Source organism: Sciurus vulgaris (assembly GCF_902686455.1).
Source record: "Sciurus vulgaris genome assembly, chromosome: 17".
NCBI lineage: Eukaryota > Metazoa > Chordata > Mammalia > Rodentia > Sciuridae > Sciurus > Sciurus vulgaris.
Window position 1 is genome coordinate 62233880 of NC_136478.1, and position 22409 is coordinate 62256288.

The 22409-nt window shown below is 53.3% G+C and overlaps 1 protein-coding gene across 1 annotated transcript; it reads right to left on the reverse strand.

Moving 5' to 3' along the window:
• Window positions 1–7635: 7635 nt before the first annotated feature.
• KLK14 (kallikrein related peptidase 14) lies at window positions 7636–14583 on the reverse strand. The gene is made up of 6 exons (XM_079118093.1): window positions 13974–14583; window positions 12335–12449; window positions 11428–11599; window positions 9101–9354; window positions 8864–9000; window positions 7636–8294 (listed from the first exon to the last, which is right to left on the reverse strand). The coding sequence occupies exons 1-6, from the start codon at window positions 14007–14009 to the stop codon at window positions 8142–8144; spliced, it is 867 nt and encodes a 288-aa protein (XP_078974219.1). The 5' UTR covers window positions 14010–14583; the 3' UTR covers window positions 7636–8141.
• Between the last annotated feature and the right edge of the window lie 7826 nt (window positions 14584–22409).

Genomic DNA, 22409 nt, shown 5'->3' on the forward strand with positions numbered 1-22409 from the left:
TAGCTTGGCTTCAGAATGGGATTCTTTGTCAAGCAGAAACTGGAAGTTCTGGTTGGAAGTGCTGTCTGGGACGAGAAAGTCAGCCCCACACCCAGGCCCAGAGGAGGGGCCCCCATGCGAACATGGAGGGAGGGGGGGGACAGAAAGACGGGAGGATAAACAGGGCGGTGGGAGAGGACAGAGGAGACGCAGACAGACAGAAGCCCAGAGCCACAGAGGCTGGAAGGCTGAGAACCCAGGGAGACGCCAGATGCTCGGAGGGATGGATGCATAAGTTCAGAGACATGGATTCTTCTTTAGAGCCCTGTCCCTCAGGAAGCTGGCCACTTGTCACAGTGCATCCACAGACCACTCTTCTCCCATGAGAATAGCCAGAATCAGAAAGGTCCTTCTCGCCACCTACCTGTGTCTGTGCCCGCCTCCTCTGCCTGCTCTCCTTTCTCAGGTGAGCAGTCTACACCTGTGCCTGAGGTAGCCCCTCCACTCCACTCAGTGCCCGTCCCTCCTGACCTTTCCAGGACCTTGTTCCCGCCAGCAGTTCCCCTCTTGCTAGTATCGCCAATTATCTTCTTCCCTAACGAGCAGTCTCGCTAACACAGAGACATGCTACGGTTTCTCCCACATTTCACCAAAAGAACAATGATTACCATTTAAAAAAAAACCGCCTTCTTTCTACCCTCCTGTCTGGTTCTGCTGCCTCCACTGCTTTCCTCCTCTAACAGGCGGCTGCACTCCCTGTCTGCAGTCCTCTCCTCCCTTTCTCCCTGGAGACCGCTCTGTGGGGGCTCTACCAGCTGGACCTCTGCGGAGGGCACCGGTGACCTCCATGCTGCTGAGTCCAGTGGCCAGCTCTGCAGACTCCATCTTACTTGCGTCCTCAGCAGTGTTTAACCACTGGATCGCTCCCTGCTCCTTCAAACAGCTGCTTTCCTCAGCTCTGGGCCACTACGCTCTCCTGTTTTCCCAGAATTCACTGGCTCTTCTTGGAGTCTGGCGCTGGTTGCTCCTCGTCTCCCAGTGTCTACATGGTGGAGCGCCCCAGTGCCGGCTCCTCGGGCCTCTTCTCTCTTCTGTCTACGCTCACTCCCTTGGTGATCTCATCTGGCCGCATGGCCTTAAATACCATCTACATGCTGATGACTCCCAAATTTAATGTCTCCAGTCAGACCTTGCTCTTGAACTTTGGACTTCATATCCAACTGCCTACTCAACATCTCCATGCTCAAAACCAGACCGCTGTTCTCCACCCCTCTCCTGTTCCAGATGTGTTCTTCTTGTAGCCTTCATCTTTTCAGTAGATGGTCATGACATCTTTTCGTGACTTGGCCCAAAATATTGGTCTTGCCCTTGACTTCCTTTTCTCACATCCCAAGTCCATATTGTAACCAAGTCTTGTCAGCTCCACCTTCAAAACAGATCCAGAGTGGATCCACTGCTCACCACCTTCTGTCCTTGTCCCAGCTACCCTTGTACCTCAGCTGGGTTACCACTTGTTTCCTGTCTGGTCTCTTTGCTCCTGTCCCCAACCGCCCATATTTTATTTTCAGCATAGCAATTGGTGTGGCCTTGTAGAATGTACCTCAGAGAAGGTCACTCTTGTACCCAAAATCCTCTGGTGGCCCTCCAGTGGCTCATGATGAAAGTCAGGTCTGCTTATGGTGGCACATACGCCGTGGACCACCTGGCCCCACTGCTCCCAGCCTCATCTGTGCCCCCTCCCCTCCTCCTGCCCTCTCATGCCAGGCATGCTCTAGCTTGGAACTTTATACCTAGAGCCCATGCGGCTTCTTCTTGTCATCTGCTCCATGAAGACTTTGACCACTGTTGTCAGGGGTCCCTAGAACAGTTACCATGATTCACTAGAAGGCATCGCAGAACTCAGAAAACTATTATAGTTTTGGTTTATTATGGTGAAAGGATACAGTTAAAATCAGCCAAGGGGCTTGGGGATGTGGCACAGTGGTAGAGGTCTTGCCTGGCATGTGCAAGGCCCTGGTTCTCATCCCTGGTACTATAATTTCAATCCATCCATCCATCCATCCATCCATCAGTCAACAAAGGAAAGGATCATGGGGCAGAGTCCAGGAATGACTAGGCAAGAACTTCCACTTGTTCTGCCCTGGTGAAGTCATGTGGGCAGTCCTTTGACCTCCCAGCAATCAAGTGCAACAGATACAGAGTATTGCCAACAGCAGAAGCTCACCCGGCCTTCCTGTCCAGGGTTTTCCTTGGAGGCTGTTGATGTAGACATGGCTTCCTGCCTATGTGGCTGACTTTAGTATTCAGATTCTCCAGAGGTCAAACTGATACAACATTCATGTCCCCCCTATAAATCTGTATAGATTATCTGTCATGGCCAAAGGCCCCAAGGTAAACAAAGGCACTATTATCAGGCAGGATATTTCAAGGATTTGCAGTTTATCTCCCAGAATCCAAGTAAGGGCCAACCCTTTCTTTGTAATGTGTGGTGTTTGGACAACCCAGGCCTGCTGGCTTGCATAACCAATTGAAACTCCTCTCTGACATTCTTTATCCTCTCTCTTTTCCTCTGAGGTACTTACTCTCATCTCTCAGACTTTGTTTTACTTATCCATTGATTTCTTGCCTGCCTTCGCCTTCCCTCTAGGATATAACTTGCAGAGAGTCAAAGTGTTTAACCATTTTATTTATAGAACAATACCTGGCACACACTAGGATGAGATTAATATTTTCTGAATGAATTCATGAACTACATTGTTAAGAGTGTAGGAAGGAACTGCAATAAATGTGATGTGCCAAGTCAGCAGAATGAGGGACAAAATAATGTAATCATCTCACTAGATGCAGAAAAATCACTTGACACAACATGAAATCCTTTAAAAAAAAAAGATCCTTGACAAATTATGTATAGAAGTAATACACTCCAACATACAAAAGGCCATGGTGACTCCATGGTGAAAAGTTGAGAGCTTTTCCTCTGAGATCAGGAACAAGACAAGGATGCTCACTGTCACTACTCCCCTTCCCCTTTCCCTCCCCCCCTCCCTCCCTCCCTCCCTCCCTCCCTCCCTCCCTTCCTTCCTTCCTTCCTTCCTTCCTGCCTTCCTTCCTTCCTTCCTTCCTTCCTTCCTTCCCTCCTTCCTTCCTTTTTGTGGTGCTGGGAGTCAAACCAGGGTTTCATGAATGCTAGAAAAGAAAACCTGCCAGTATTTGGTAAAACTGATTGAAGGTAGGTCTTTTGGTTCAGTAGTCTCTTTCCTCCATGCATATTCTAGAGTCTTCTATAGGCACATTAGTGACACATTAAAAAAATTCACTTCCCTGTTGCTCTGGAGGGAACCTAGGTGTCCTTCACTGGGGGATTAGATCATTGAACGTGGTGGATATACCCAATGAGTGATGTTTCTCCAACTTTAACATGCATGGAATCTTCTGGGGGTCTAGTTATAATGCAGATTCTGATTTAATTGACCTGGAGTGAGGTCCAAGACTCTACACTCCTAATAAGCTCCAGTAATCCCTTAATTCTGTTCCCTGGACCACATTATGAGAAGTGAAGGTACAAACTAGAGCAGTCCCATCCAATAGGACTTTCAGACATCATGGAAATAATCTGCATCTGCCCTGGTAGCCACTGACCACATATGGTTACTGAGTACCTCAGTAAGTATGACTAAGGAATCACATTTTTAAATGGATCTAATTTAAGCTAGTTTTAATTAAAAATTAAATGACCACATGATAGATCTAATGGCTACCATATTGGCCAGCACATGTCTGGAAGGCGGGATAGTAAGAAGCAATAAATGAGATGAACAAATGGCTCTTTTTGTTAAAAAAGCATTTGGTGAAGTCTGAAAACCTATTTACTTCTACAGTGTGACTCCTCACCTACACCTCCCTTCTTTCATGCCCTATTTCATTGAATACAAGACGGCTGCTGATTGCACCTGAAATATTATTTTATACCCTACTAAGAAAGAGAAAGGAGCTGCCAGTTAAATTATGACATGATGTCATTACCTAGTGCTCGACTAGCTGTGAGATGCCACCTAATTCCAAAGATGTTAAAATGTGAACAGAATGTACATCTTAGAATCAATAAAATATGGTATTCAACCACCATAGCTGGGTTGGTAAGTTGGAAATTGCATTAAACTACTTTCACTTCATTTTTCAGAAGGATGCAGGCAGATTATTAACTGCATGGGCTGAATCATCTCATCAGGGCTGAAGCTACTGAGCTATGGAACTTCTTCCATATCCTTCTTCCCACAGAGCTTGTGTGGCTGCGCATATGGAGTCACAGTATGTGTGTCTATCATCTTGACACAGAGGGTGCATCCTCCACAAACCCAGACATGGACACCGTAAGACAAGAATATTATAGGCCAACATCCCTATTGAACATAGATGCAAAGTCCTCAACAAAATGCTAAGAAACAGAATTCAAGAGCATAATAAAAGGTGATCAAGTAGGATTTATCCCTGGGAGCAAAAATGGCTCAGTGTATGCAAATCAATAAATGTGATGTGCCAAGTCAGCAGAATGAAGGACAAAATAATGTAATCATCTCACTAGATGCAGAAAAATCACTTGACACAACATGAAATCCTTTAAAAAAAAAGATCCTTGACAAATTATGTATAGAAGTAATACACTCCAACATACAAAAGGCCATATATGACAAAACTCCATGGTGAAAAGTTGAGAGCTTTTCCTCTGAGATCAGGAACAAGACAAGGATGCTCACTGTCACTACTCCCCTTCCCCTTCCCCTCCCTCCCTCCCTCCCTCCCTCCCTCCCTTCCTTTCTTCCTTCCCTCCTTCCTTCCTTTTTGTGGTGCTGGGAGTCAAACCAGGGTTTCATGAATGCTAAGCACACAGCTTATCACTGAGCTACACCCTCAGCTCCACTGTTGGCATTTCTATTCAACAGAGTAGTGGAAGTCCTGGACAGAGCAATTAGACCTATAAATCTGAAAGGGAGAAATAAAATTGTCTCTGTTTTCAGATGACATTGATCTTATATCTAGAAAACGCTGAAGAGTCCACCAAAAAAAATCATGAGAACTGGTAAATGAATTCAGTAAAGTTGCACAATACCAAATCAACATCCAAAAATTCAGTTGTGTTTCTAAATACTAACAACAAACTATCAGAAGAAGACTAAGAAGACAATCCCGTTTATAATAGCATCAGAAACAACAACATACCTAGGAATAAATTCAACCAAGTGGGTGAAAGATCTGTGTACTGAAAACTATAAAGCACGGATGAAATTGAAGATGAAACAAATCAGCGCGAAGATAGCCCATGTTCATGGACTTGAAAAAATTATATCGTTAAAATGTTCATACTGATCAGAGTGGTCTACAGATTTAATGCGATCCCTGTCAACCCAATGACATTTTCACAGAAAATAGGAAAAATAATCCTAAAACTCATGGAAGCACAAAAATAATTGAATAGCCAAAGCAATCTTGAGTAAGAAGAACAAAAGTATAGGCATCACAGTGCCTGATTTCAAAATCTGCTACACATCCACATAATCAAAACAGTATGATACCAGCATGAAATCAGACATGCAGATCAAGGGAACAGAATAGACAGTCTAATAAATCCATGCATTTACTGTCAAGTTATCTTCAACAAAGATGCCAAGAACACAATGGAGAAATGACAGCCCCCAACGAGTGCTTTTGGGAAAACTGAATGTCCTCATGGAGAAGAATGAAATTGAATCCCTGTCTTACACCATACACAAAAAACAACTCAAAATGGACCTGGAAGTATAACATTACCAGAAGAAAACACGGGAGAAAACTTCTTGGCATTGTCCAGGCAGGGAGTTTTTGGATGTGACCCCCAAGTCATAGGAAAAAAAAAAAAAAAAAAAAAAAAAAAAAAAGACACTAGGGATCACAACAAATTAAAAAGCTTCCGCACAACAAGGTAAACAATCAGAGTGAAGAGTGAAGAGAACCTATGGAGTGGAGAAAATACTAGAAGACGTCTATCAGATGAAGTTAGTATCTAAACATATAGTAAAGGATCCCAATAGTAAGATAACAAGTAATCCAACTAAAAAATGGGCCAAGGTCCCGAATAGACAGTTCTCAAGACACAAATGGCCGAGAGATATATGAAAAGATGCTCAGTGTCACCAACTAATCACCAGGTTAAAGCAAATTGTGATATTGCCTCCAAGACAAGGGATGACCCAGACTGGCCAGGATGTGGGGGAAGGGACCTCCCCCCTACACTGCTGTAGGAACATAGAACAGCCAGTTATGGAAACAGCCTGAGGTTCCTCAAAAAATTAGACATAGAGGTGCTGGGTGATTCAGTAGCCCCTCTTCTGGGTACGCAGCCCAAGGAAGTGAAGTCCCCATCGCAGAGCTCTGCACACCCTTGTTCATGGTGGCATCATCCACGACGGTCACCATATGGAAACAACCTTGGTGTCCGCTGAGCATCAAGTGCTCAAGGGGCCATGGATGTGTATCAAAGAGGGTTCTTCCTGTGGCGACAGGGATGGACCTGGAGGACGTGCTAAGTGAAATGAGCCGGATGCAGAAAAACGATCACTGCAGATCCCACTTTCCTGGGGGACTCCAAGAGTGGGGCACTGAGAACAGCGCTTACCAGGCTGGAAGGCGCTGGGAGGCATGGAGGCCCGGCCTCAATTCCCAGCCCTCCTTTGCGCAGCTACAGCGAATAAGCAGATCCCAGACCTGCCGCCTGGGAGCGCCCCAGTCCGGCGCCGCCCCCAACAGAACCCGAGGCCAGTGCGACATCGTGCTGTATCTGAACTCCGTAGGATCGGAACACAGAATTTGGAGAAGACAGACGCTAAGATGGCCACGCTCGTTCCTGGAAGACCCGTCCAGGCTTCATGGGGGAAGGCTTAGTAATGGCTCGCTGAGGGAAAAAACCCTCCGCGCGTGCATCTGCCGCCTTGGTCAGCTCCTGTGGTGCAAATACATTTTGGTTGCCATCAATTTACCCACGTGACCTCACTGGACACAGTTGGGAAGAGATGTTGTAGAAGCTCTTCAGTGTCAATGTGGTACAGGGGACAGAACCCCAGATCACAGATATTAGTTTAAATAATTAGGAACGGATGTTGTATTTATTGACTTTATTTAATAAATTACCCAATTGTAAGTTTATGTAACTCAATTTTTAATAATGGCTGTATTTAGCAGCTGGCTTTTAAAATTCCTGAAGATCTCCAGTAGGCACTAGGCGCTGGTAGGAGCTGGCTCTGGCACACATCCCGCCTGCCACCCCGTCCAAGTTTAACGGCCTTTTGACTCATAGGAACTCTGCTTCATTTTCATCTTGTTGTTTCCCGCCTGTTGCCCCTGCTAGAACACAGGCTGTGTGCAGACCAGGTTCCCACTCATGCCCAGCTCCCAAGACCATGCCTGGTATACCACAGGCACCCAGCAAACGGGGCAACGCTTTGGTCAGGATAGGCGTGCAATCAGTAGTTGCTGAAAGTAAGATAGAGAATGAGATCCCCAACCCAGGGTGTCATGTAACGTAGGAAAACTCAGGTGACCCTGCGTGTTTTCCCAGGACGCATGGAATTCCCTCTGGGGAGGGAGGAAGGGCTTTGCCAGGCCTTCACCTCAAGGGTGTGTCCCTCAGCTCTCCGCACCTGCGACCTGCCTTGCAGCAGAGGGCCGGTGCATGTGCATGGCTTCCAGGAAGCCGGGCGATGCCTCGCCCTGGACCCAGCTCTCTGGACAGGGGGCTGAGGGAGGCAGCGGGCTCCAGGTGGCCCAGCAGTGCTGATTCCCCAGGGACCAGCACCTGCCTGAGACAGGCAGCCCCCTCCATGGGGCCCACTGTGTCCTTGTTTCTCAAATGAACTAAATGAAGGGTGAATGAAATTTGGGATTATTCTGTTTTATTATTGTCATTTCGTTGGGTGTTAGAGACACTGAGATTTTTGAAAGTTGTCTTCTTTGAAATACGATGCCAGTTCAGATGCTGCGTCCCTCCCTGCCCCCTGTGCCTGATGCTGGGGTGGGGGTGGGGGCAGAACCGCAAGGCTGGACCCCGGCGGAGAGTAGGGTGCTGGGTCCCAGCTGGGGCAGCAGGGGCTGTGGAGGCACGTGGGGCAGCTGAGGGACGGTCACGTGGATGATCAACCACTCTGAATCGTTTCCCGGATCCAGTTTTGGTACTTGCAGAGGTTGGTGTAGACCCCTGGGTAGCCGGGCTTGGCACAGTGCTCCATGCCCCAGGACACCAGGCCCTGGAGCTGTCCTCCACACACCAGGGGTCCCCCAGAGTCACCCTGAGGGGAGGGACAGAGGTGCGGATGGGGAGGGAGGCGGCTGAGCTGCCCAGGCTTCAGCCCCGCGCTGAGCGCTCAGGCCAGGGGCCAGGGGCACTTGCCTCCCCCTTCCCAGGGTGCTGCACTGTCACCACCCAGTCCTGGGCTGGCCCCGGTCCCTTGGGGTCACAGGGCCCTCTCCATCTTTGCTCCATCCCCAGAAAGCTGTGTCTGTCTTCACACCAGCTCCACTGCGATGGTTCAGACCTCCCAAGTCCCCGCACCTCCCCAAACCTCCCCAAACCTCCCCGTGTGGGCACCATGGCGCCCTCTGTCCGCTTCCCACTGACTACCGTGTCCAGTTCCACCAACTACCCCGACAGCTGTCACCCATTTGACTGATGAGGAAACGCAGGCGTGACATGATGGTGTCTGCCTGAAGGGGCGCAGGCCGGGAGGCAGGGGAGCTCTGGGTCCCGGCCTTCCCTCTCCAGACCACCTCTGAGGGCTTTCTTGCTGCCCAGGTTCCATGGTACTGAAGATCCAGCTCCAGACAATCCCCACCCTCCAGCTCACAGCCTGGGCCTCACCTGACACGAGTCCTTCCCGCCTTGGGGGACCCCGGCACAGACCATGCCGGAGGTGATGGCTCCAGAGTAGGCCTTGCGGCACTGCTGGTCGGAGGAGATGTTGATGTTCACGCACTGCAGAGCCGTGGGGTACCTAACTGCGGGCAGGCAGCGGGAGAAGGCCCAGTGAGACCCGGGCGGCCCCAGCCCGCCTCCCGCAGGCCCTGGCTCCTCTTCCCAGGGTGCAGGCGTCCTTACCCACGGGGCTGGATGTGGTCCCCCAGCCTGACACCCGGCAGGCCGTCCCAGGGCTGGCACAGGACTGGGCCACGGGGATGGGCCTCACTGCCCTCCCGAGCTGTGCCGGCTTCTCTAGCCTCAGCAGCATCAGGTCATTGTCGTGGGTCCGGGAGCGGTAGCCAGGGTGTGGCACCTGGTGGGTCACACGCAGCACCTGCTGGGTAGCCTCCCACCTCCTCAGGTTGTGCTTGCCCAGGGACACCTGAAGGATCCTGCCCGTGACACCCCAGAGTGAGGCGGCTTACAGTGGACCTCGGTCCCCTCCCGCCTCCAGCCCTGTCCCTCCCTGGGTGGTGTTTCCCTAAGTCTAACCTGCCTCCCTCTAACTGCAGGCTGAGCATTTGCTGGCCTCCTGTGCTCCCTCTCTTGGTTTGAGCATTTTCTCTCTCTCTCTTTTTTTTTTTTTTTTCTTTTCTTTTTTTCTTTTTTTTGGTAACAGGGATTCAACCACTGAGCCACATCCCTAGCCTTCTTTATTTTCTATTTTGAGACAGATTCTCACCAAATTGTTTAGGGCCTCACTAATTTGCTGAAGCTAGACTTGAACCTGCAATCCTCCTGCCTCAGCCTCCTTAGGTGCTGGGATTACAGGTGCGCTCTGGGCATCTTCTCTTTTAGCCAGTCCTCACCTGCCCTCCTCTCCTGAGCTGTGCTCTGGCTCCTGGCTTGGGTATAAGGTGGTGACAGTTCTCCACTCTGTTCCAGGGTCTATGAAGGGTTATATGCTTTGAGGCCTCAACGAGACCCCAGGTCATGGCTTTGGGCTCGTCAGGACTGATAATGCTGGAGAAGGTTCCATCCCAATTCCAGCCTGGATCCTGGGGTCCTGATAGCTTCGAGTTTTGACTCTGGGCCAAAATCAGGATTCTGCATCAAATCTGAATGATGGCACACTTTCCAGATTCTGATGTGAGCTTCAGTCTTCAGGTGGGCTAGGGGTTCCATGTTCAGCAACGTGACCTGAACTAAGGGATTCTGGACTCTGGTAGAGCTCATTTCAAGGTGGAGTGCTGGGCTCCTGACTAAGCTTTTGTTTGTGACCTGGGTTTCAGATGACGGCTTGAGCCCTACTCTCTGCTTGGACGCAGGCTTCTAAATATTGTTCTGATGTTTTCCTTTTTTAGCATTACTAGGGATTACCGGGGATGGAACCCAGGGCCCCGTGCATGCTAGTCAAGCTCTCTACCACTGAGCCACATCCCCAGGGTGGTCTGAACTCTTGATTCTAGGCCAGGCTCCATGTCAGAGTGAATGACAGGTTACAGTCTGGGCTTTTGATTGTAGACTCTGTTCTGGGCCCTCCCCTCACGTGGGGCTCTAGATCATCTCTTGGATACAAGGTTCTGGAAGCTGGCTTTCACTCTGAGCGTTGTGTCCTAGACTTGGCGCTGGCTCTAATCTCCAGGTTCTAGATTGAACTTCAGTGTATGGCATTAATCTGGCTTGTGGGCTAGGGTAACTCTAGCCTGGACTTTGACTTCAAGGCTGGGGTCTGCGTTCTTGGCTCTGACCCAAGATTTGGGAGGGGCTCTAGGCTCTTATGGAGTTTTAGATTACGGTCTGCATTCTGGTATTTAAACTCTGGGTCTAAGAGAAGGAGAGCTGGGCCTGGACCCCTGGGTCAGAGGGAGGAAGGCTGGGCCTCGACCCCTGGGTCTGAGGGAACAGGACTAGGTTCTGGACTCCTGGGTGTTGCTGGAGGATGGACCTCCCTGTAACCTCTCAGTGCCACCCTCCTGCCCCTCAGCCAGGGCTCTACTGCTCTGCCAGGGTACTGGGAGCATCTGGGTTCCGGATGCTCAAAGATGATTGTAGTCAGACTGTGAATCAAACCTTTGATGGGAATCAGCTCCGATTCCTGACTCTATTCTTACATTTGCATATCCCCGCTTTAAGATGGGTTCTGGGTTTACGTCTAGACTTTATGTTCTGAACTGGGCTCTGGGTTCCAGGGAGCGTCCTGAGTTTCTGAATGTAGACTGTGCCCGAGTTCAGTCACCCATCTGGAAGGGGCTACTGGTCTTGAAGTGGAACTCTGTCCTGGATGGATCTCCAGGTTACGTCTCAGGCTCTGAGCTGCATTATGGGTTCTAAGATGCCAGCTGGCTCTCAGAATCTCACCTGAGTTCGGGATTTATGGTGGGACTCCACGTTGTGAGCTCTTTCCTTTCAGGCTTTTCTCTAAACCCCAAAAGAGGACCCGGCTACCACACTGGGTTCTCAGCTGGGCTCTGGGGCTCTCGACCCTGGATTCACTTGGCATAAGAATGGGGGGGCTCACTCACGGGCGGGCGCAGTGTGCGGCAGTGATGACCCAGCGGTCTGACAGCAGGGTCCCTCCACAGAAGAAGCGGCGCCCCGCACCCGCCAGCAGTGCGGCCTGCCAGGGCTGTGAGTTCTGGACGCACGTGTAGCCACCGATGATCTTGTTATTGTCCCCTTGGCTCCTTGCCGGGCCTAGGAGTGGGGTGGGGAGGGGAAGGCTGGTAGACAAAGGTTCCCACTTCCCCACTCTGCCCCTGCCTTTGGCCTCATCCCTGAATCGCTCATTCTTTCTGCCCCACCCAGTGTGATCTGTGTCCAACATTGTCCCCATTATTGCCCTGACACCACCAGGGAGTCTTCTGACCCTCCCCCTGGTCTCCTCCTCAGTATCTACTGTTCCCACAGCAACCTCCTCAGGGCCTCACTGCATCTACAGCCCTGGACTCCATCCCCCTCATGAGTCTCCCCTCACTTCTCTCGCCCCCCATCAGTCCTTCCTGAACACATCCAAGGAGCTCCCTGTCTCTCCCCAGCCCTGCCGCTCAGTGTGGCCCCAGTCTCCACTGCCTGACCCCACATGCTCCGCCAAGAACCCACCAGCCCTCCTCCACCTGTGCTCGGACAACAAGCCATTTCTTCCTCGACTTGACCAAGGAGAGCCCCATGGTCGTCTGTGCTGATAGGACCCACTCAGGACTTGGAGTTTCCCTCGGGTCCCTAGTTCCCTTCCCACCTCCCACACCTGCCTCTCTCCCATCCCCACCCTTCCCAGAGTCTCTCCAACTTGGAACTTCGGCCTCCAGTGAGCATGTGCCTCTGCCATGGCCCCCAAACCACCCCTTCGTCTTTCTCACCAGGCCCCTGAGCCTCCTAGTTCTTCCCAGAGCCTCCAGGGACCCCCCCGCCACACCCCCACTGTTCTCTTACCTACAGCCAAGAGCTGAAGTGCTGTCAGCAGAAGGAACATTCTGGGGCTTCGCGTCAGGCTCTGGCAAACGCAGAGCAATGGGAGAGAAGGAGGAGAAGGAGCCCAGACCTGGGGCTGGGAGGCGTGGCTGCAAGGGCCACTCACACTGAGGCCCTCAGAGACAAGGAGAGGGGCAAAGGCGAGAGGCCAGAGCCCCAGAGGGCGGGGTCCAGGGGCTCCTCAGGGCAGGAGGAAGGATGCTGAGCAGGCTCCGTCCCTCTTGCACGATGCAAGAAGCAGCAGGGGTGGTGTCTCTTCCCAGTCACGCCACAGAGCCTTTTATCCCGTCTGAGAGGCTGGCCCTGCCCCCCCACCGCCCTTCTGACATTTCTGTTTTTATTGCCTAGTTTCCATTCCAGGACTCCCTGCCTCCCTCCCTCCTCTCTCAGGCCAGGGGAGCAGCCGGAGTCTTAGAGAGAACCTGCCCCGATGACAGATGCTATAATCTGGAAGGAATCTGGGGAGAAGGACCCCGGGGCAGGGTGCGCAGGGAGGGTTCCAAGCCCAGACAGCGGTGGGTTTGGTGGTGAAATGGTGAAATCAGGGTGGGGGGCTGGAGGAAGGCCCTGGGAGGGGCTGAGACAGGCAGGGACGGGACGGAGGCCGCCCCAGCAAGAGTGAGGCTGCAGGGCAGGTGGGAAGAAGACTTGAGAGGCAGTAGGAGACGTCAGGAGGTACAGGGACAGAGAGGATGCTGAAGGCAGGGGAGCCAGGAGAGAAAGGAAGAAGAGCAAGGCTCCTGTAACTGGGCAAGTGGGGAGGCAGACAGGAAGAAGAGATCAAGGCGGAGGGAGACAGCGGAGAGATGCACCTGGAAACGTGGAGAGAGGAGCCAGGGCCCTGCTGCCAGGCAGGTCAGCAGCAATGGCCAAGGAAGAGGGGCAGAGATGGAGGAACTGGAAAGAGTAGGGAAGGAAAAGGCACCACAGGCAAAGGGGACAGATGGGGGCAGGGCTGCAGGACAGGAGGGGGAGGGGTGGATGGAGAACCGATGCAGAGGGAGGGGGCAGCAGGTACCAGCACTGGGCACCCGTCCCCTTGCTTTCTGGGCTTGGGTCCTCACAGTCCTGAGAGGTTGGGGACAGGGGCCCCAGCAGGGAGGACGAGGAACTGGGAATCCCTACCATGAACTCTGTGCCAGGGTTGGGGAGACCCAAAGTGAGGTGGGCAGAGACAGAGAGACAGACAGAGACCCAGACAGGGAGACAGATTCCAAAGGGGGAGGAGGGGACCCAGGGAGAACCCGGGGAGGTTCCCGCCAACCAGCAGTGGGGCCCTGGGGCTGGGGGCTCTGTCCTAACTTGGGGGAGGGCCTGCCATCCTTAGCCCCTCCCCCAGCCTCTTAAATCCCCTAATGAATGTAATTTGTCTCTGGGCCTGGGCAGCCCCGGCCTGGCCACGCAGTGACTCAGGAGGCTGCTGCCTGTACTCTCCCTCGATACCCAGAATGAGGCCCTTTCCTCCCGGGCTGTGCCCACAGGCCTGGCCCGTCTCTGCCGGGCACCTGCTTGGGCCGTCCCTGTGGTCAGGTGCTTAGCCCGGTCTGTGTATATCAGTTTCTGTTTCCCCTGAACTGGTTCTGCTAACTAGGGGCCTCACCAATTTGATCCGAAAGCCTTGGCGAGCAAGATGCATCAGCAGAAGGCACCTCTTATGGGAGAAGGACGATCCTGGGGGTGCAGGAGCCAGGTGGTGCAGGGAGTCACTCTGGTGGCAGATCTGTGCCGGGTCTCGATGCAGTGGAGGTTACATGAATTTACACAGGCAGTAAAGTGACCAGACAAGGCACATGCACGCCAAGATGCATTTCAACGATGGGTGTGGGACCAAGTCTGTGGTCTGGTCAGCCCACTATTGATTTCCCCCCTTTCTAAAATCGGTGCAGTATAGTTGCACGCGACGATAGGATTTTCTGTTACATATTTGTACAGGCACACAACAGATTTTCTGGTTTTGATTCTGGGCTCCAATTACCAAGATGTCACCAGTGGGAGAAGCTGGGGAGGGCACTTGGAATTCTCTGTCCTGTAGGTGCCACTTCACATAGAGGACGTAGAGCCTTATTATCTCAGAATAAAGAGCTAATGCGCTGGGGTTGTGGCTCAGTGGTAGAGTGCTCGCCTACCACACCAGATGCCCTGGGTTTGATCCTCAGCACCACATAAAATAAAATAAAGGTATTGTGTCCACCTACGACTAAAACATAAAAATAAAGGAGTGAAAAACAAAACAGAATTCCTCTCTCTAATGAGAACACCCTGCTGAGCAGAAGGCCCTGGTGCCCCTGGGAGAACGTTAACGATGCAGATTCCAAGGAAGCCCGGCTAACTACTGGGGTGGAGCCCAAGGATCAGCCTGCCCCGTGGGCCTCGGTCTCTCCCACCAGACTAAACTCCTGGGATCCCACTCGCCACTGTCCTCACCTGCTGGGAATCTCATTTGCCATGACGCAGATATTCAAGAAATATCTGATGAGTACGTGAAACAAGGAGCTTAAGGCTGCAGCCCCTGCCCTCCAGGAGCCCCCACCTATGGGACAGGGCGACAGGGCGGCAGGAGACCATCTAGTGTCCTCTGTGCTGAAGGGGCCTGAGGAAGCTTCGGACGCACAGAGTGGGTTCCAGGGTTCTGCCCACACGCATGGGGTTCCCCAGAGGTGTGTGCTGTGTGTGTGTGGGGAGGGGTAGGGGGCCTTTGGCAGGAGGATGGGGACAGCTGAGCGCTGCAGAGAGGTATCTGAGGCAGTCAAGGGCGAGATGCTGCAGGGGCGGGGATTCCTGCGGAAGGAGCTGGGGAAGGGTGGCTCGTGATTGAGTGGGGAGAGAGAGCCCCACGGGATTTTTGTGGGCGCTCCGTTCTGGAGCTCAGGAGGCTGCCGGCTGAGGGCTGTGATTCGGACCCAGCAGCACAGACCACAGGGAGTCAGCAAGGCGCCTGCCCGCCAGGCGGAGGACGCAGAGCAGCGGACCCCGGGGAGACTCACGGCTTCCGGCAAGCCAGGCAGGAGCTACTGGAGAGCTGGGAGGACACCAGCAGAGTGGTGTCCTGAAACCGCACCAAGTCCTGTGGTTAATATTTAAACGTCTAAGAAATTCCTAATGTTGCAAGGCATACATACAATTTACCACTTGCCCCTTTTTTCAGTCCAGTTCAGTAGGATCATGTTGTGCGGCCTCATCGGCATCCACGCCCCAGAACCTTTCCATCAGACCCAGTTGAAACCGCACCACAGCGGAAGCACCTCCCGGACCTCCCGCCCCGCGCAGGGCTTTCTCTGTGTCAGTCTGACCAGCGGGGTGTCTCACAGGAGAGGATCGCACGGGGTTTGTCCCTCGGAGTCTGGCCTACTTCTCCTCACATGAGCCCCTGGAGGTTCATCCTGCTGTCCCAGCTATCAGATTCCCTTCCTTTTCAAGGCTGAATAATATTCTTTTGAATGTGCAGGTCACATTCGGCTCACCTGGTGCAGTTCTTCCTGGCAGTTAGCTTCCTCCCTCCCTCTTTGCCCATTTCTCTCCCTTCCTCCTTCCCACCCTTCTTTTCTCTCCCTCCCTCCTTTCAACTAATATTTATTGACCACCTACTATGGACCTATCCATCATGGTTCTTGGAACTGGAACCAAAATACACTAAAACAAAACAAAACAAAACATCCCTGCCTTATATTCTAGAAGAAAAAGAAAATAAATATAAGCATAATACTACAAGTTATAAGGGCGTATGAAAGGGAGAGTGAATGCAAAGGCCCTGAGGTAGAGGGGGTCTGGTGGGCTTGGGGACCAGCAAGGAGACCACTGTGGCTGGAAGAGAACAGAAGATGAAGGCAGTGGGTCATGTTAAGTCTGGGCTCTGTAAGATAGGCACCATCTTGCCCCCACTTTACAGACTGGAAAACTGAGGCTGAGAGAGAGGAAGTCACTTGGCTAAGGTCACTCTGCTGAAAAGGACAGGAGGCAGTGTACAAACTTCACAACTGTCCCAAGACTTCTTTGTACAGTCCCCCATGGCAAATTGCCAGCTTCATTTGCATGCCTACGTGTGTGTCCAACAGGATTTTAATGCACTCACCAAATCCTTCCCCTAGGCAGGTGAGCTACTCTCTGACCCTCGCCCTAGGGACAAGGAAGCCCAGCTGATGTCGGTCCTTCCCTTGAGTTGCACAAGGCTAAGTGGAGACACCAGGCCAGGATTGGAACCCAGGCGGAGGGCTTTCACCGCAGCGCGGATGCTCTAGAACAAGGAGGCGGAAGGAGCAACTGGCTGGGAGGCGAGATCAGTCCTGGACTAGGGCGCATCTTCTTGTTCCAGGAAGGAAGAAGGAAAGGGTGGGGAGGGCTTGGGGGGCGTGGACCAGGCTGCTGGAAGTCGAGGCCAGGCTGTAGTGGCTCTGTCCAGGGGCCAGCGCATCTCACGGGGCACCGGGCTGGTGGGGCCCGGAAGGCCGAGTATGGCGGAGGCGTCGGGGTGGCACTGGTGGTCAGTGTTCGAAGGGCCCCTTCCCTGCAGGTGGATGCTTTTGTTGATTCTTTTTTCTCTCCAGCAGCCTGGATGTAGGCAGGGGGAAGTCACCTCTAGCACCAGTGAAGGCAGCAGGGATGTTGAGACGGGGGCGGGGGAGGGGTGGAGGGTGGGCAGGGACCAGGAGAGGACCCTGGGGTCAGGAAGTGAAGGCGGGGGTGGGGGGGTGGTCGCTGGGGAGGCCGACCAGGGAGAGCAGGCACAGCAGGCCAGCCACAGCTCGGGAGCAGGGGAGGCTGTGGGCGGTGGGCTGAGGGTTTCGGGGGCATGGCTGTGGATAGGGTGCGGGGAGGTGGTCTCTGGTGTGGAGGTGACTGGAATCTGGGGTCCTTTTCCGCTGGGCCGCAGACTGCCAGTGCCAGCTGATGCCCGTTCCTGTCTCTGTCGGGCAGGAGGCCGGGGGGCCTCACACACCACACGAGGGCTCATCCAGAAGCCAGGCCCTGGACAGAAGGAGCTCGTGCAAGTGGCACAGCCAGGGCTCATGTGGAGATGTCTGGTCGTGCAAGGTCCCTCCCGTGCCGTCAGGAGCCAGGGGCCGTGTTTGCCTGGTCCCCCCATGGATCATGAACGGGCGCGTGGGGCAGCGCAAGCTCCGGACGGGCCCGGGCTCTCGGGCCGCAGTACTTCAGCGCCCACCGTGCTCCAGGTCTGTTCTCCTGCCAGTCATGGGGCGCCCACAGCGACACCCGTCTTACAGATGAGGAAATGGAGAGAATGAGGTCAGTTGCCCAACTCTACTGGGCTGGGATTCGAACCCGGCCGCCTGACTGACACCCCCTGCTGCTGATCTCACGTGGCTCTCGGGTCTCCCAGACTCTCTCGGGGTGATCTCTGGGTGTCTGAGTCAGCACCTGGACCTGCGGCCCCGATGCGGGCGACGGTGTCTCCGCCCCCTTCCCCGTCTCAACTAGCTCCGGTTTATTTCTCCGCAAGCCAAACGCATGGTCCTCCCCACCTTCCCCCTGAGTCTTCCCGAATTCCTCTGCTCAGCTGCTCAGGTCAGAAGCTGGGAGTGGTCCTCTCACCTCCCACTTTGGCAGTTTCTGTCACCTTAGCTCCAAAATAGACAGTAAAGAATCCACCCACCTGTATCCTCTGTTGCCTGGTGCCAGCCCTTATCTCTCACCTGCACAGGTGCAGGAGCATCCAGACTGGTCTCGCTGCCTCCACGCCGGACCCCCACCTCTTCCTCCACCCCAGCCCAGGCCGCGCTCCACTTGGCAGCTGAAAGCCAACATCTTGCAACCCATCCGTGGTGTCCTGGGACCCTAATGCCTCCAAGGCAACCAGCGTCTGCTCTTCTGTCCTTCCAATCCCCGCCCTCCTTCATGCGCTCACCTGTTTGGTGTTCTCAACGTGGGGGGGGTACCTTCTTCCCTCAGGGCCTTTGTCTTCGCTGTTCCCTCTGCCTGGGACACGCTTCCCACCACTGCCTGTGATCATTCTTTAAATCTCAGCTTGAAGCTCACCTTCAGATCATCTCTGGAGTTGACATTCTCTTCTAGTTTCTACCTAGGCCTCTTTTTCTTCCTCTTATTTAAATTTATTTTTGGTGCTGTGGTTGAGCCAGGGGTGCTCTACCACGAGCTCCAGCCCCAGCTCTTTTTAAATTGGAGACAGGGTTGTTAGGTAGCCTCCCACTTGCCATCCTCCGGCTTCAGCCTCCCAAGGCACTGGGATGGCAGCTGTGTGCCACCGTGCTGGCCTCCTGCAGAGCTCCTTCCTATGCCTCATTTTAGTCTATAATTGCTTTCTGTGTTTGCTTCTTGGCTTATTGTTGCTATGGTGGTCTCTGTGGCACTCATCCCCGACGGGTGTCCCTCATGTTCTATGTACTGACTTTTTTTTTTTTTTTGCTGTGCTGGGGATTGAACCCAGGGCCTCGTGCTTGCAAGGCAAGCACTCTACCAACTGAGCTATATCCCCAGCCCTGTACTGATTTTCTTACTCTTACTCGGACGACAAGCCCATCTCCAGTAACAAGAGTGTCAACTCCGAGCAGAGGTTTTCACCAGCTCTACCCTTTGCCCTGGCACTTGGTGGGTTCTCAGAAACATCCATGGAAGGAAGAAATGTCTCCCTCACTGAGCCTCGTGGGGGCAGGGACCTTCCCTACCTGGTTCACCGCTGACCCCAGTGCCCAGTCTGGTGCTGACACGGGCCAGGGGCGGTGAGAGGTGGGGCTGAATGAGCCAACTCCTTCCGATGTCTCTACACGCAGCCCCTCCACCTCTTCAGACCTGACGGTGGTCTCCAATTTCCACACAGAGGTGGAGGCTGGGGAAGCCCAACTTTCCAAAGCCTTGCAGGAGAAAGCTTCTGACCCCAGGGGAGGGGACACTGCAACTTCACAGACCCACTGCTACATTCAAAAAGAATGAAGAGTCCCTACGCCTAGGTGGGAGTCCTGTTCAGCCACCCCTCCCCCATGACAAGGCCCACTCCCGCCTCAGCGATTTACGGTGCCTTCCTCCCTCTGCAAAAACACCCGCAGAGTTTGCTCTAGTCTTCTGCCTAGTGCAAGACACCTTTATTTTAGGGGAGACATTTCTTGGATTTACAGTCTTTGAGTTCATGCAGAAGTTCTCAGGAAACACACTGAGTGCTGAGTGGGGTTCCAGCTCTTGGTGAGAACTTCTTAAATACCCCAAGCACCTTCATGTCTGCTACCACCATGGCCACGCCCTCATGGCGGCCTCAGTTCAGCTCCTGGGTCATCTGGTACCTGTGCCCCACCTTCTCCCAGGCCTCTCTGGGCAGGGTCTTTCCCCCCCGACAGCACAGGGTCCCGGGGGCTGTTCCCAAGGCAATCCTGGGAGCTAGCCCTGTCTGCTCTGACCCCTTCCAGGAGGCCCTGTCGCCTGGTGGCACGTCCATCTGGGCAGTGCGGATCTGCCTGCCGGGCACCCTTGTGCCCCTCTTTCTACCTGGCTCCTGAGTCCCTCTTCCAGGCTCGCTTGTCTTACTCATCTTCTGGGTCCTGGTTTAAACAGCACCTCCTTCAGGAAGCATCCAGTGACGCACCATGCTGAGCTGGGCGCCCCACCTCTGGGCTCCCCGTGTCCTTCCTAACCCTCCAGGTGGCACGTAGCCCTCTGGCTCCTGCCTTGCCAGTGTCCATGCCCATGCCCGCCTCTCCCACCGGACGGAGAGCCCATTGAGGGTAGGGACAGGGGCTGACTCAGCTGTTTCCCCACTCCTCTGCAGGGCCGGCTCTGGGAGGTGTCAGGAAATGCCTGCTGCGTGAACAAAGGGATGATCCTTATCGTGGCTCTGCTTGGAAAGCCTGAGCGCTTGCAGCCGGTGCTCTCACCTCTTCCTCTGACCCCTCCCTGCCGCCCTTCCTCCAACCTCAGAGCATTCCTGCTTGCTGTTCCCTCTGCCCGAACACTTCCTGCAGGTCTGCAGAGCTCTCTGCCTCGCCCAGGTCTTTGAGGATATACCACCTTCCGCTTGAGGTCTCCCCTGTCCACCCAGCTTACATGTATAGGACACACTCCCCACCCCCACATCTGGCACCATCTGACTTGCTATATATGCTACATGTTTTTCTGTGTCTCTAGAACAGGATTTTGTTTTGTTCACTACTGTAAAATTGCATTCTCCTTTAAAAAATGGCAGGCCCAATCAGTATTTGTTGAATACTGGAATGAATGCAGGAGTCTTGAGGTCAGAGAAGGTTTTGATTGTTCCTATGGGCAGAAGAATCTCTGCTGCTGGGTCTCTGTCCTGGGTGCCTGGCTGGGAGGCCAGAGGGAGATGGTTGGAGAGGGCCCAGCTGGGGTCTGGGCAGGGCAAGTCCTGGCCTTGGGGTCAAGGTGTGGTCACAGTGACTCCTGGTGGCCAGAGCTGAGAACAGCACTTTTCTCCAGTCTTCAGAGGCCTCTAGGCGGGAAGCAGAGAGCTTGGGCTAATAAAACCAGCAAGCGCTCAACCAAACTCCAGTGCTCTTCCAAGCTCCCAGGTGCACTTACTAGCAACGCACCCACCTACTCCTGAGGAGGGAAGGCTACCACACAGTGAATCAGTGGCACATCTGCAACAAGAACCTAGGTTCCCTGGCTTCCAGCAGGTGGCAAAGCAAAAGGGTCAAGAGCCATTGCTCCTTTCCTGATTTGCTGGTGTGTGACCTTAGATAAGTTACTTCACTTCTCTGGGCCACAAGCTTATTCTCCATAAAACTAGGAATATCATGTATAACTAATTAATACAAATAAAAAATTATAAAAACAAAACAAAACAAAAAACTAGGAATAAAAATCCATTGCTCACACTACTGAGCCAAGGAAGAAGTAATGGTTGGCCCGGGCCTGGCACACAAGAGTCAACCTGGACACTGACCTTGATCACCTTGTGCCCCCTACAGCTGCATTATTCTCACAGCAGCTGGAGTGATTTTTAGAAAATGGAAATTGGATAGACTTCCAGGAGGGAAGCCCTCCAGAGACTTATCATCACCCTCAGAATAAAGCACAAGTCCTTCCTTCTGGAGGCCACGTGAGACCCACCCTGGCTACTGTCCCACCTCATCCACTGATCTGGCCGCACCAAGCTTATTCTCACCTCTGGGCTCTTGCTTCGGGGGTCGGCTCCACCTGGGGAGCTTCTCCCCAAGAAGCCTCAGGGTTCACTCTTGCTTTATGCTGGTTTCTACTCAAACCTCCAGGGAAAACGGCTCTTCCTACCTCCCTCTCGCCTCAGTCCTTTCTGCTTTCTCTTTTGGTTGCACACACTAGTACCTGACTTTTTGCCATCTGTCCACTTCTCCCTGACTGTGGACTTCCCCAGGCAGGACTCCAGTCTCCTGCACTGCAGATCCCTGGCACCCGGAGCAGTGCCTGACACAGGAAGGTGCTCAGGGCATGTTTGTTCAATGGATAGCTAACTCATGTCCGATTGCCCCAGGGAAACCTCAGAGGAGGCAGGGTATCCTGCGGGTGCACCCAGGTCAGTTTAACTCGGTGAAGGGAGAGCCAAGGTCAGAGGATGGGGTTAGACGTGTCTTCTACCCAGGATAGGGTGGGAGAAGAAATCATGGAAGACTTCCAGGAGGACCCTGAAGGATCCGAGCAGGACGGTGGGAAAGGGGACATTTGAGGAGCCCCTGGGAGATGGGACTGAGAACACCACTCTCTCTCCAGGAAGCCTGCGCCCCGGGATCCGGGAGCCCCCTGGTGGCCAAACGTTATATGAACAACCAAATCGGCCACCATTCACTGAGCTCTGAAGCCTCTGATCTTCCCTATCCTCCCGCTGTGCTTTGAAAGGGTCAAGGTGGGTGGGGTATTGTTTACATTTTCAGAGGAAGAAACGAAAGATTCAGAGCTCAAGTTTGGGCAGCCCACCTGTCCCTCCTCATCCAGGAGAGTGGGGAAGGGCGATCCTCAATCTTGGAGAACTCTGGTGGGGGCCTGTTTAGGGCTAGCTGAGTGACCTTGGGCCATTTGCAGCGCTTCCAGGTGGAGGTGGGGATGGAAGGAGATGGCGTGGCACCTGTGGGTCGCGAGCACTGGA